The 12,718-nt window shown below is 63.4% G+C and overlaps 1 protein-coding gene across 4 annotated transcripts; it reads right to left on the bottom strand.

Annotated features, from left to right (window-relative positions):
- Positions 1 to 2,658: 2,658 nt before the first annotated feature.
- Positions 2,659 to 11,559, bottom strand: ECEL1 (endothelin converting enzyme like 1). 4 transcript variants are annotated; one of them, XM_043445208.1, is made up of 19 exons: positions 11,427 to 11,559; positions 9,337 to 10,226; positions 8,580 to 8,648; positions 8,364 to 8,474; positions 8,195 to 8,287; positions 7,882 to 8,006; positions 7,015 to 7,237; positions 6,728 to 6,820; positions 6,400 to 6,498; positions 6,087 to 6,161; positions 5,782 to 5,885; positions 5,441 to 5,499; positions 5,292 to 5,343; positions 4,637 to 4,704; positions 4,351 to 4,475; positions 3,956 to 4,021; positions 3,518 to 3,613; positions 3,237 to 3,313; positions 2,659 to 3,098 (listed from the first exon to the last, which is right to left on the bottom strand). In XM_043445208.1, the coding sequence occupies exons 2-19, from the start codon at positions 10,120 to 10,122 to the stop codon at positions 2,999 to 3,001; spliced, it is 2,421 nt and encodes an 806-aa protein (XP_043301143.1). In that variant the 5' UTR covers positions 10,123 to 10,226; positions 11,427 to 11,559; the 3' UTR covers positions 2,659 to 2,998. The 4 variants fall into 4 exon arrangements, with proteins under 4 accessions (XP_043301143.1, XP_043301141.1, XP_043301142.1 ...); XM_043445206.1 differs by lacking the exon at positions 11,427 to 11,559 and adding an exon at positions 11,193 to 11,323; XM_043445207.1 differs by lacking the exon at positions 11,427 to 11,559 and adding an exon at positions 10,449 to 10,584.
- Positions 11,560 to 12,718: the final 1,159 nt, after the last annotated feature.

Raw genomic sequence — 12,718 nt, 5'->3', positions numbered from 1 at the left:
CCTGCTGGACAGTGAAGCGGCCGCCTCTATGCTGTGTGCTCGGTTTCCTAACAGAACTCATGGGGGGAGATGCTGAGGGTGGGAGGGACATCTGGAGCTCGAGAGGACCCAGCAACCAAGACGTGTCCATCAGCAGACACGAGCAGCGTGACCCTGAGCAGGGCACGTGACTCCCCTCAGTTTCCCTGTCTGTAAAAGGGGCTGCCTCTGTCCTCCGTCCTCCGTCCACTTTACTGGGTTGCAATGAGGATGCTCTCAGGATCTGTCTGGAAAAGCAGTCTGGGAACCAATGGGTGACACCCACGTCACGACTGTGCCCTGCAGGGCCACCCTATAGCTCTGAGGTCCTTGGCTGTCTAAGTTTCATGGTCCCTAAGGGCTAGGGTGGGGGTGGGGGGTGGGTTTCCCGATGCAGGAGATGTAAGAGCCATGGGTTCGATCCCTGGGTCAGGAAGATCCCCTGAAGGAAGGCATGGCAACCCACTCCAGTATTGTTGCCTGGAGAATTCCATGGACAGAAGAGCCTGGTGGGCTACAATCCATGGGGTCGCAGAGTCAGCCATGCCTGAAGCAACTTAGCACAAGGGCCAGGATGCTGTCCTTGGGATGCCCTTGGCTTGTGATCCCTCTGACCACTGGTCTCCCTCCGTCCTCCCGGAAAGGTGCAAGGAGCCTGCAGCCCCAGGTATCAGTGACATCATCGCTGTGAGCCCAGCAGGAATCCATCAGGTTGAGGGAGTCTCCAGTGGCCTCATGGCCTGTTGTCCACAACCCTGCCAGGAGGGTGGGTGGTCCCCCCCAGGACACAAGTGGGCATGAGGGCCCTGGCCAGCAGCTAAGACTCTCAGGCTTCCCAGCTTCCAGCTCGGGACTAGCCTGGAGGCCAGGAACCCTGTGTCCTATCCCAGGGGCCTACCTTCCCCTACAAGCCCAACCCCACTGGTCCCCTCAGCTGGGTACAGATGGGAAGGGGAGGAACTTGGCCCCAGGAGTACCTGGGATTCATGGCACTCCCTGTTGGAGTCTCACCCCACTGGCCCCACCTAGCCCCAAAGGCCTCCCCTGTGCCGGCTGGGAGACAGGAAGGATCTGTCTTGGGTGGAGCTGGGCCACTCAGGGAGCCGGGGGTGGGACAAGATGGGGTGCCTGAGGATCTAGTCTCCAACCAGGATCCCAGACCAGAGGGAGCGGGGTGAGGCATGGGACCAGGAGCTGGGGGGGCAGGTCGAGACAGGGAGCTAGACAGTCCTTCTGCTCTCATTCCCCAAAGGACATGGTATGTACGTGCCCAACCCAGGGGGAAAGAGGCTTCCAGAGGAAACCAAGGAAGACCCATAAACACAGCACCTCTAAGGAGCCCTGAGTATGAGGGCCCCCTCACCACCATCACCACCCTCACCACCCCGCCAGGCAGCCCCCAGCAGGGCTCTGTGCCCTGGACTGATGCCTGCAGCCTGTGTGTGAAGAGCCCTGCCTCTTGGGGACTCGGCCACTCCCCCTTCTACGGGGTCCCCTCTTCATTCCTGCCTCTCCTCTGTGGACCCCCCTGCACCCTCCACTGTGGCTCAGTCTGAGTGGCGGGTGTACCTTCTGTCTTCCCCTCCCCGAGGCTGCGACATCCAAGGCTTAGATAACAGAGACTTTCTGAGCACCCCTAGAGGCTGAGCGGCGGACGGACATTCTCTGAGCATAAAGACAGGAGATGGACCGGCAAGAGGTTCACCTCTGCAATGGGAGACAGGTTAGGCCACAAGCATGGGGCAGGGCCCCAGGAGCGGCTGCCCTCTCTAGGCCACCCCTGATGTAACAGAAACAGGCCTGGAAGAGGAAGGGTGCCCAGCCTCATCACCGCAGACGGCTGGGACCCCTCAGGGGGGCTCCTCCCTCTCCTTGCCCTCCTGTCCAAGACAGCATGTCTCCTCCCCTCCCCCCACGGCCACAGCTGGGCCCCCCCGCCCCCGTCCCCGTCCCCCACCACTCCCTTCCTTCTCTCTGCCCAGGAGCTCCTGCCCCAGGCTGGAGGGGATGCTTTCAGGTCACGTGTCATGTCCTCTTTCTCCAAGAAGATGAGCCAAAGCCTGGCCTGGGCTCCATGACTGGTTGGGGACACTGCAGAAATTCCTGCAGTGGTAAGCGGGGCACCACTCTGGACACCCAGGAGAAGTCAGGTCCCAGAGTCATGCTGGGGTGGAGGTCACTGGGCACGGCATTCTGGCCCCCACAAGGCTGGTCCAGGGGCCTCGGCAAGACTTTGAGGTGGGGGAGCGGGGGCAGACTGGGTGAAAGTGTAAAAGTGAAAGTGAAAGTTGCTCAGTTGTGTCTGACTCTTTGCAACCCCATGGACTATACAATCCATGGAATTCTCTAGGCCAGAATACTGGAGTGGGCAGCCCTTCCCTTCTCCAGGAGATCTTCCCAACCCAGGGATCGAACCCAGGTCTCCTGCATTGCAGGCTGATTCTTTACCAACTGAGCTTTCAGGGAAGCCCCAGAGTGGGTGGTTGGTGAGAAAGACAAGAGCTGGGGAGGTGGAACAGAGTCGGCCCAGCTGAGGCCACCAGGAGGGGACAAGAAGGTCTTCTTTAGGTCCCATTCCGTTAAGGTAAGGAGTTCATCCAACCCCACCTGCTCCGGGGGCCCCTAAGGAGGCCGAGGCGACAGTAGAGCAGCTTTATTGACCAGACTCAGCAGCAATAACACAGCGAAGGTGGGGGGCCTGGACAGTGCAGACTGGTGGAGGCTCTGGCTCCCAAAAGCCCAGTCTGGGGACCTTAGAGTCTCTGCCCCACGCCCTCCTGGAGCCCAGCCTCAGCCCTGCTCTGGGTCTCTCCTGGAGTGGGAGACAGTGGGGGGGGGTGCGGAGTCCCAAAAGGGCCGGGGAGGCGAGGGTGGTGGGGGAGGCGCCCGAGTGGACCAGAGCCGGGTCCATGCCTGCCCCGGCAGCTGGCGGGAGGTGATTCGTGCAGGGAGAGAGGGGGGCGATGGTTGGTGGCCAGGCTCACCACACAGAGCACTTGTGGGCAGGGTTCATGGGCGAGTCCTTGGGGCAATGGAAGGCCCGGCCGAACTCCTCGAACTGGGACACGCTGCCCAACACCCTAGGGAGAGACCCACAGAGTGTGGGTCCCAGGGGCCACCAGACCCCAGCTGTCCTTTCCCACCCCACCCGCACCACCCCCAGCCCACCCCCCCCAACACAAGGAGGGGATGAGGCCCAGGCAGGCAGGGGGGCGGACCTGTAGTGCTCTGGTGCGTGCTTGTCGGTCAGCACCTGCAGGTAGATGGACTGCGACCGCCGCTTGATGCACCAGTTCTGGGGCCAGATGCGGGGAGAGGAGCAGTGGGGATGTGAGGCCAGGAGTCCACGGACCAGCCTGTATAACTATTCCTTCCGCACACTAGGTCCTCATTCCCCATCACAGCCCGGGGCTGGGGGGGTGGGCATTGCCTCTGAGGAGCGGCCCGTGGGAGACAGGCTGGAAGCTGACCCCACCCCACCGGCCCCCACCCGGCCCACCTGGGCAAAGGCGATGAAGAAGAGCTGGTTGTGCGTATACTTGAGCCGGTGCAGCGGGTGCTCAGGGCCGTGCTCACGCACCCACTTCTGATATGCCTGGGGGTGCAGAGCATGGAACTGGGGTGCCTGTGCGGGGCACCCAGCCAGCCAGTCTCCCACCCCAGCTCTACACACCGCCCACCAGGCTGAGCCCTCGGGTCCCTAACTTCTTCCCTCTCCAGAAGGCTAACCCCAGGCAGGGGCCACCTCCCCCAGGCAGCCCTCTTTGCTTTCCCAGAAGTCAAGGGACTTAGGAGGCCCTCTTCCCAGCACAGCACCTTCCCCTCCAAGACCAACAGGACAGGGTGGAGGGGGTAGGGGTGACGAGGTCTCTAGCCCAATCCTCAGGGTCCCCCAGCCCTCCCCGCAGGGGTGGAGGGCGTGGCAGGGGCCGCTCACATAGTAGGCTAGCTTGAGGCCGCCCATGTCCGCAATGTTCTCTCCGAGGGTGTGCTTCCCATTCACCTGGGGGGAAGCGAAGAGGCTGGAGGCTGCCCAGGCCTTCTGGCCTCCTTAAGGTCTGGCCTCCCTGGGCCCTGCTCTTGCCCCACCTTCCCTTTCCCAGAAAGTCTGGGTAGGGCTCCCCCACCTTGTGCCCCAAGTGTGTGTGAGTCTGTGTGAACTCACGCACGCACCCAAGTCAGTGTGCACCCGGACCTTGGTGGGTGTGTAGGGACCATTGTCCTGGGTTTGTGCAGGGCCAGGAGTGTGCCAAGGGGTGTGCATGGGCCTCGTCTGTGCTGGCCAGGCAGGCCCGCCTGAGGGACCCCAGGGACATCGAGGTGGGGTCTCACCCGCTGGTTGTAGACGGTGAAGTTGTCGTAGAGGTGGACAATGCACTCGGCCTTGCGCAGGAAGCGGCTGTAGGAGGCCTCGGTCCACCAGTGCAGCAGGTTGCCCGAGCGGTCATAGTGCCCTCCTGTGGGCAGCAGGTAGGGCGGGCTGAGGCTCCCTGTCCATTCACCCGCGAGCCGGCAGGCATAGGAGGGGGCTACAGGGCCCCAATTAGTCCTCACCACCCTGCCTCCCCCCCACCCCGGTGCCTGTCCCCCACCCCCTCAGGCCGCCTGCAGGCCTCACCCCAGTCATCGTAGCCATGGGTCAGCTCATGACCGATGATGGTGCCGATGCCCCCGTAGTTCAGAGACCTGGGCCGGGGCAGCAGCGTCAGGCCCCAGCCTCGCCCGGCCTCTGAGAGCCCCACTCGGCTGCTGCCCTGACGGCCTCAGGAGGCCCCGGCCAGGCCACGAGGTAGCCCAGGAGGGCCATTGTCTCCACTTTCCCAGGACTCTCGTGCCTCAGCTTCCTTGTGGGGTATGTGAAAGGGGCCAGCGATACCTGCAAGCTCTTTTAGGAAATAACATCTAACAGCTTTCGGCAGTCAAGGGGGTGGGTGGAAACGGGTGGAGGGAAACTGAGGCACCCCATATGGGATCTAGCCTTTTTCCTAGATCTTTTTCCTTTAATCTTTTCCCTAGATTGCTTCACTTTTGATGCCCAAAGAAGCCTCAACCCAGGTAAAAAGGGACTCCGGACATTTAAAAGAATGAAAAAAACAAAACAAAACCCTACACCTTTTTCTAAATAACCAGCGAAATGGGATCATGGGGACCCAGGATTGCAACTGTCACGACTCCTGTGCCCAGCCTGAGCCTCGGGCAGTCTGAGCAGTTCCCTGCCCACCCCGCAGACAAGGCCATGGCCAGGACTCGCTCACACGAGGCCCCATACTCACTGCGGAAAGTCAGGGTCGTAAAGTGTCGGCTGCAGGATTCCAGCTGGGAACACTGTCGAGAGGGCGTGGTCAGCAGGAGACCCGCCCCACCTCCAGGCCCTGCCCACCCCCAAACCCCACCCCCACCCCGTCCCGACACGCCCCCTTACCCATCTGGTTCTTGTTGGGTAGATAGTAGGCATTTAGTGCCTGTGGGGGGAGCAGCCACCTGTGGAGAGAGGCTGGGGTCAGCTGGGGGAACCCACACTCCGTCCCCTACCATCCCCGACCTCCTAGCCTCTTCCTCCTTAAAGGATGGCCTGATGTCCCAGCCTACTGCCATGTCCTGGGCCTCTCCCAGGCGGAACCCACACCCTATGCAGGCCCAGTCCCCCCTCCCCATGCCAGCATGTCTGTGAGGCAGTGTGCCCTCCTCCAGGCATTGATAAGAAACACTGTCCCCATGGCACCCCGTGGCACCCCTAACCCCTGCTCCAGGCCAGGTACCCACGTGGACTTGTCCACCTCCTGCCGGATTTTCTTGACTGAGAGCTGGATGCTGAAGCGGATACTGTTCAAGATGTTCTTGAAGTAGGTCTTCTCGTGGACCTCAAACTGCACAGGGGATGGGCAGCCCTCAGCGGCAGGCCAGGGGGCAGGGCCAGACCAGCACCCGGCAGGTCCCATGCCCTCCCAGCATCCATCAGCTGAGGGCTCTGGCTCCTTCCCTGTGGTGGTGGTTGGTCTCCATGGGGGTCTTGGCCATAGGCCTGAAGAAGCGTGGCTGGTTAGGGCAGGGGCAGAGGGCAGGCCCACCTCATACTCCTTGTCCACGGCCTCGGGTTTCAGAAGGAAGTCTGGGTAGCCCACCATCACCATCATGTACTGAAGCTGTAAGCGAGAGGGTCAGGGGTGGACTGGGGCCTCAGGAGATAGCCCCCTAACCCCCCAAGGGAGAAAGCTCCAGGGCCAGTGTAGGAGTGGGGCTCAAGGAACGGGGAGAGGAGGCTGGGTAATGCCAACTCCATAGAGGCATCTTTGTCTCTTTTGTTTTCCCAGCACTTAGCATAGAGTAGGCACTTAATGCATGTTTATGGAACCAACATATGGGACCAGGATCCCATTTCACCTTAGCCCGCGCGGCCGCCTTGGTTTCAGCATCCATCCAGTCTAGCTCCTCCAGGCGCTGGCCCAAGATATACTTGATGTCTTCTACCAGCTGCTGTACCTGCAGGGCCAGGGGTCAAGGATCAAGGGATCAATCCAGGAGGCCATAGCTCTGGGTCCCCAGCACCTGGAGCAAGGGTTACCCCCCTAATCATTCAGCACCACTTCCGAAGCCCAGGACTGGGTGCTCAGCACCAAGGGGAGACCTTGGAGGTAAGAGATTCAGGCCCTGGACCCTGAAAGGAAGCTTGGTCTGGAAGGGGCTAACTGCCCCAGCAAAGATCACGTACATTCCTAAGGCCATCCCACTGAGCATGGCAGAGCAGGCCGGGCAGGAGCTTGGTGGGGAGAGCGTCCTGCGGCTGACAAACCAGGTAGGCTTCCTGGGGGAGGAGGCCCAGTGAGGAGCACCCTGGAGGCTCAGAGAGGGCTCAGCCCTCCCTGAGCCCGGTGCCCCTCGCTGCAGGAGGGATGTTCGGGGCTCCCCGTGCTCCTCATGCTTGGACCACAGTCATGCAAAAGCTTCATCCCCGGCTCAGCACCCACTCCCCCACCCCCCAAGGCCAGGCAGCCTGACCTTGGCCTTGCTGGCAGCCGAGAAGTGCTCGTGTACAAACAGGGCACCAAGCGCCATGCCAAAGTGACGGTTGGCCTGGCCCAGGCAGACACGGGCCAGCTCCTGTGGCTTGTCACTGCCCTCCATCTCTCGGGCCAGCTCATGCAGCGCCTCTCGGAACGGCGGGGACAGGTGCTCGCTCAGGACCACCACCACGCGCCACACCAGGTAGTTGTGCAGGATCCTAAGGGCCAGATGAAGCAACTGGGTGTCCCAACAGGCGCCCCACACCCAGCCCCCAGCCCGGGGCAGGACCAAGCACCTGCACAGGACTGAGGGTTGTTCCAGGTCCTCCCAGCCCCAGTCAGGGAGAAGAGCTGGGCCCACACACAGCAGATACGCCTCAGGCCAGCGAGAAAGCGCTGGGTGCTCCTGGAGCATGGGCCAGCACCATTTTCCACTTGCCATGTGGAGGGAGAGTGGGTGCTTGGGGTGACTGCCTATCTCAGAGCTGGCCTCGAAGGGCCTCAGCTCCTTCCTGAGATGGGGCAGAGGCCAGGGAGGTTTTCCTCCTGGTGGTCCTGGGGGAGCAGAGTAACTGCCACAGCGTCCCCTTTTAACTTCAGGCTCACTTAAGTCTTGCCATCCCCACATGAGAAAACTGCAGCCTGGGAAGCTCCCGGCCCTGCCCAGGGTCCCACACAGTAGAGGGGACAGCCAGGTCTGAACCTAGGGATCGGGACTCCTTTTCCAGTGCTCCTCACCTGCCTCCCCAATGCGGATGCTGGACAGAAGTGGAGGCAGGGATTCAAAGCTCTCCAAGCAGATAGCTCTGGGATGCAGGGGAGGGACCGGGGCGGGGGGCAGGTGGGTGACTGGAAGCCCTACCTGTGGGGGGTGGAGCGGATGAGCTGTGACACCTGCTGCATGTAGTCTGTGGCCAGCAGCACCACCTCCTCATCCTCCGAGAAGTCTTCCTGGAAGATCTGGTCCAGCAGCCACTTCCACCGCAGCTGGGGGGGCCACAGATGGGGACAGAGGGACCAGGTGTGGCAGGGACCACAGAAGGCAGGGAGGGGGCAGGGAGAGGCGACCAGAGGTCACAGGAGTCCATGGCCATGGAAGGACTCAGGGAGGGGACAGCCCAGGGGTCCCAAGATCAGCATCTCCCCGCCACCCCGCAGAGCTGGGTGGCACTCACGTGGGGGGTGATCTTCTGCAGTTGCCCTAGGGTCACCTTGTTGTACACTGAGCTAACATCTCGCCGGAGGTCATCATACTCGGACACTGTGATCTGGGGATGAAGGGCAGGGTTGACCCAGCCCCGCCGGAGCCTTCCCGCCCCCAGCACGAAGCCGGCGCCTGCTCACGTTGGCCAGCTGCTGCTCCAGCTGCAGGATCTCCCGGGCCTTCTGCTCCACTGCCTCGGCACCCAGGAGGCTGAGCAGGCGCTCCATGAACACCCGGTATGCTGCTAGGATCTGCACCAGGAAGGGGCAGGGCAAGGATGCAGGCAGTGCCAGGCCCCGGTCCATGCCTCCCGGAGTCCCAGGGCTTCCCTGGAACCCCATCCCATGCGCCCACACCTTTTCGCTCTCCTCGTCCTGAGCTAAGTACAAGGTTCTTTCTGGCAGGGTGAGCCCATCCTGGTCAATCTGGGGAGAGAGATGGGGTTCAGACATCAACACTCCGGGTTCCTGCAAACAGACTGAATCCCCTTCCAACAGGCAAATGGAGGACTTGCCAGGCATCCACTGTCACAAACCCCCGGAGCATAAAGACGACAGCCCCTGCCTCAAATCCAGAGCAGCTGCTCTAAGCCCCCAGGACTGACTGACTGGCCTAAACTGGGGACTGAATGGGTATGGCTCCCCGGTCCCCACCCTCCCTACACCCCCCACCCAGGTGCCCGCCACCCGTCCCTCTCTTTCCTTTTGAAATCCTTTCCTTTCCCCACCCTTGAGGGGCACTCTCGCGCTCACTGACAGCTGACCCCCGCCCGCCCCCCTCCTCAGGCATTTCAGCCAGCCCCAGCCCGACAGGCCTGTCACCACAGCCCGTCAGCACACCCCTCCCCGAGCTCTCACCGCCTGCCAGAGGGCTGGGAAATTGCGGCTCCCGCGGCTCCGCTAAACACCGCAATTACTCGAGGGAAATTACTTGCGCCCTCCTCCCGCGCTCTGCCGGTGTGCGCTCCCCTCCATCCCCCTAAGCTCCCCCTTCCGCACCGGTCTCCCGGGCGCACGGGGCGCGCGGGGCAGGCGTGCCAGGCCGCGGCACTCCTAGTTCCTAGCCGCTTGTGGGGGTGCCCGTGGCGGGGGCTTGCGGGGGTGGCTCACTCACGCGGATGACGTAGCGCGAGGAGTTCCTGTCATCCAGGCTGACGGTGAGCGAGAAGAGCGCGGCGGCGCTGTACACGCCCTGCGCCTTGTACAGCAGCCGGTTGAGGTCCCAGCGCGCCGCCGCCCCCGGGCGCTCCGCCGCGCCGCCCAGGTCCCAGCCCCCGCAGTCCTCGATGACCTCGAGCATGGGCCGCGGGCCGAGCCGTTCGATTTCCCGCATGTCCAGGCAAGAGCGGAAGAAAGCGCGCACCTTGCGCTGGGCCGCGCCCCCCGGCCCACCCCCGGGCCTCGCCAGCAAGCGCCGCAGGCGCTCCTCGTTCTGCTCGCCGATGGCCGCGATGGTGCCGTAGGTGAGCTTGTCGTCCGGGATGGCGTGGCGCCGCAGCCAGCCGCCGCACGCGAAGGAGTAGAAGTCCTGGCACGGGTCTATGCTGGCGTCCAGGTTGGCGGCCAAGAAACGGGCGGCGCGCGCGAAGGCCTTTCGCTCCGGGCAGCCCTCGGAGCAGGCGGCGCCCCCCGCCGCCCCCGGACCTAGGTACTTGAGAGCCAGCATGGCGGCCAGGATGGCACAAAGGCCCGCGGCGAACACCAGCCCCGACAGCAGGCACACCTCGCGCCGGTTCCAGCGCGGCAGCCCGGCTCGGGCCCCGGTGGCGCTGCGCCCCGCACCCAGCGGGAAGCCGGGGGGCAGCGACGTTCCCCGCGAGCCTCCCCCACCGCACCGGCTCACGTACTTCACCTCCTGGAACTCGTCGTAGTGTGCTGTCATCGAATACGGGGCCTCCATGGCTCAGCTGCCGCCGCCGCGCAGCCCTGGGCGGTCTCTGCTACAGCAGGCTGCTCCGGGCCGCCAGGTTCCCAGCCGGCCTCTGCATGGCCCCTGGGCCGCAGCTGCAGGAAAAGTAGACACAGGTTCAGAAAGGCACTGGGGCCCGACGGGACCCACGAGCCCGACGAGGAAGGGTACAGGCCTAGGTCCAAAGGCTGGAGGCCACCCGGAATCCCCAGCAGCGAGTGGGCCTGGGGCCTGGCCTCCCTGCGCCACTCGGGGATGGAGGGAGGGAGAAGGCTCCCAGCGGCCACCAGCCACTGTAGGCACCGTCCGTCCATTACCGTCCTCTGTCCCTGCACACACGTGCCGGCAGCAGATTGGGGAGGCCCCTGTAATAAAGCTCCGGGCACCGGGCCTGGCACATAGTAGGCCGTCAATGAAAGATTGTTTTTCTTCTCTGCATTGCTTGCCCCCGACCTGCTACAGTCAAGGCCAGATGGGGGGAGGGGGAAAGCTGAGGCCGGGAAAAGGAGGTGTGGTCAGTGCGGCGTCCATGCGGCCCCGGAAGCCGCCTTCAGCTTTCCGCACTGGAACTAGATGCTCAAGAAAGAGACTCGAGAACCAAACTTTGTCCTCGCGGCTGTCCGCAAAGCCATCCCCGGCCCCGTCCTCTCTATTCAATGGTCAGAATCCTCACCAGTCCCTTTCCCAAGCCCCCGCGCCGGCGCGCCGTCCCGCCCAGGATCAGGGAGAAAGACCCGACGGCCCTAAAAGACCTGGAACCGGTTCCGTCCCGCGTCCTCGCCCCCCGGCCCCTCCCGGCTTCAACAGGTTCTCCCCGGAACCCAAACTTGGACGAAGTTTCATTCCCGGCACAGAGCGAGCTGGCCCGGTGCGCCCCGAGCTCTTGGTGCGCAGCCTCCCGCCCGCGCCGGGCAGTCCGCGGAGCCCGAGCACCGAGCCCGCGAGTCGCCGCTGGAGCCGGAGCCGGAGCCGCGAGGACGCAGACAAAGCCTGGAGGCTCGGCGCGGCGGCGGAGGTGGCTGACGGTGGTCGCGGCGGCGGCGGGCTCGGGTGCCACTTACCCGGCAGGTGCGCGCTCGGGCGGCGCGGAAACAGCGCAGATGGAGCCCGAGCCGGAGCCGGAGCCCGGGGGGAGCGGGGCGGGCTGCCGCTCTCTCCGTGCGCCCGCCGCCTCCTCTGCTGCCGCGCCGCGCTGCGCCGCCCGCCGGCCCCGAGGGAGGGGGCGAGCCGGCGGCTCCACCCTCCTCCGCGCGCCCCCCGCACCCCCTCCTTCTTCCTGCCTGCATCCCGGCTACCTGTCAGCTCGGTGGCAGCTCGGGGGCGGGGAAGGCGGCTGCGGGAACAAGCTCCCAAGGGTCTGGCACCGATTCTGGGCTCGGGAATTCTAGTCCCGAGAGGAATGAGGGTACCTTGTCCCCTCCGATTCGATGCCCGCCCCCCACCCCCACGCAGGAATGCCTGCCAGACCGTCTGAAAGGGGCTCAAGCTAAAGCTGATGAGACGATGAGCCAGCCCAGCCCAGCCCACAGGACTGGAGCACCGTCCAGGGAGGACTCACGGATAGGCTGTGGGGCGCGCTGAAATAGTGCCGGTACCGCCTGGACCAGAGCGCTTCAATCCGGGGGTTTCCCAATCCTCTCCTTTAGCATCTGTCCGTGCTCAGGCCCACCCCTCTCTCCCCACCCCTCCCCACCTCCCCACCACTAGCGCGGGCGCCTGGGTGTTGGTTGGCAGTGATGGGGGAAGAGTTCTGGAGACTGCTACAAGAAGGGGCCACAGGGCCAGACTCAGCACCGCCCCCAAACCTTGGGTGGCCGTGGTACCCGCTGGAAGCCCCTGGCCCGGGGGGAGAAAACGACTGGAAAGAATGAAAGAACCCACCCTGCAGGAGCCAGCACCGGGAGCCTGCGGGCTCTGCCTCAAACAGGCCCTTGGACCTCAGGACCCTGGTATTTGGAGAGGTGGGGGACAGGTCAGGATGGGGGACTATGAATTTATCCACCCACTTCTTTCTTCTGGTTCAATTTGCATTTGTTGTTTGTAGGTTTTTGGCTGTGCTGCATGGCCTATAGGATCTTAGTTCCTGGAGACTGAACCTGTCTCCTGCACAGTGGGAGCATGGAATCTTAACCACTGGACCAGGAGGGAAGTCCCTCAACTTGCTTTTTTAATATGGGACCTCCCTACCACGACTCCCAGCCCCTGGACACGGCCTGCTGCTGCCAGACCTCACTCCACACTGTACCAGCAGGGCCTGGTCCATGCAGGACACACAGAACTCAGGGCTTGTTTCTTGGATGAATGATACCATTTCCGGAGTCTGCTTTCTCTGCCCCGAGCTGTCCACCCACTCTGCTTCCATGGTCCCTAGCAGGGCACCCCACAAAGCACCAGTGCTCCCAGGCCTGAGGGTTCCAGGTTGCAGGACTCACCTAAACGGAGTCAGAGACTGCCTGAGACTGCCATGGGGCCCCATCTAATAAAAACCACAGTGAGGCAGGGACTAAAGAACCCACTGTCCAGTCCCCTCCCTGGGGCTGCTCATCAGCCAGGCCCTAAGGGGCCACCTCTGCCCACATCCTGCCTG

This window comes from Cervus canadensis, chromosome 24 (assembly GCF_019320065.1).
Source record: "Cervus canadensis isolate Bull #8, Minnesota chromosome 24, ASM1932006v1, whole genome shotgun sequence".
NCBI classification, from domain to species: Eukaryota; Metazoa; Chordata; class Mammalia; order Artiodactyla; family Cervidae; genus Cervus; species Cervus canadensis.
Note: the sequence above shows the minus strand (reverse complement) of the source record. Positions and strands in the feature narration are given on the sequence as shown.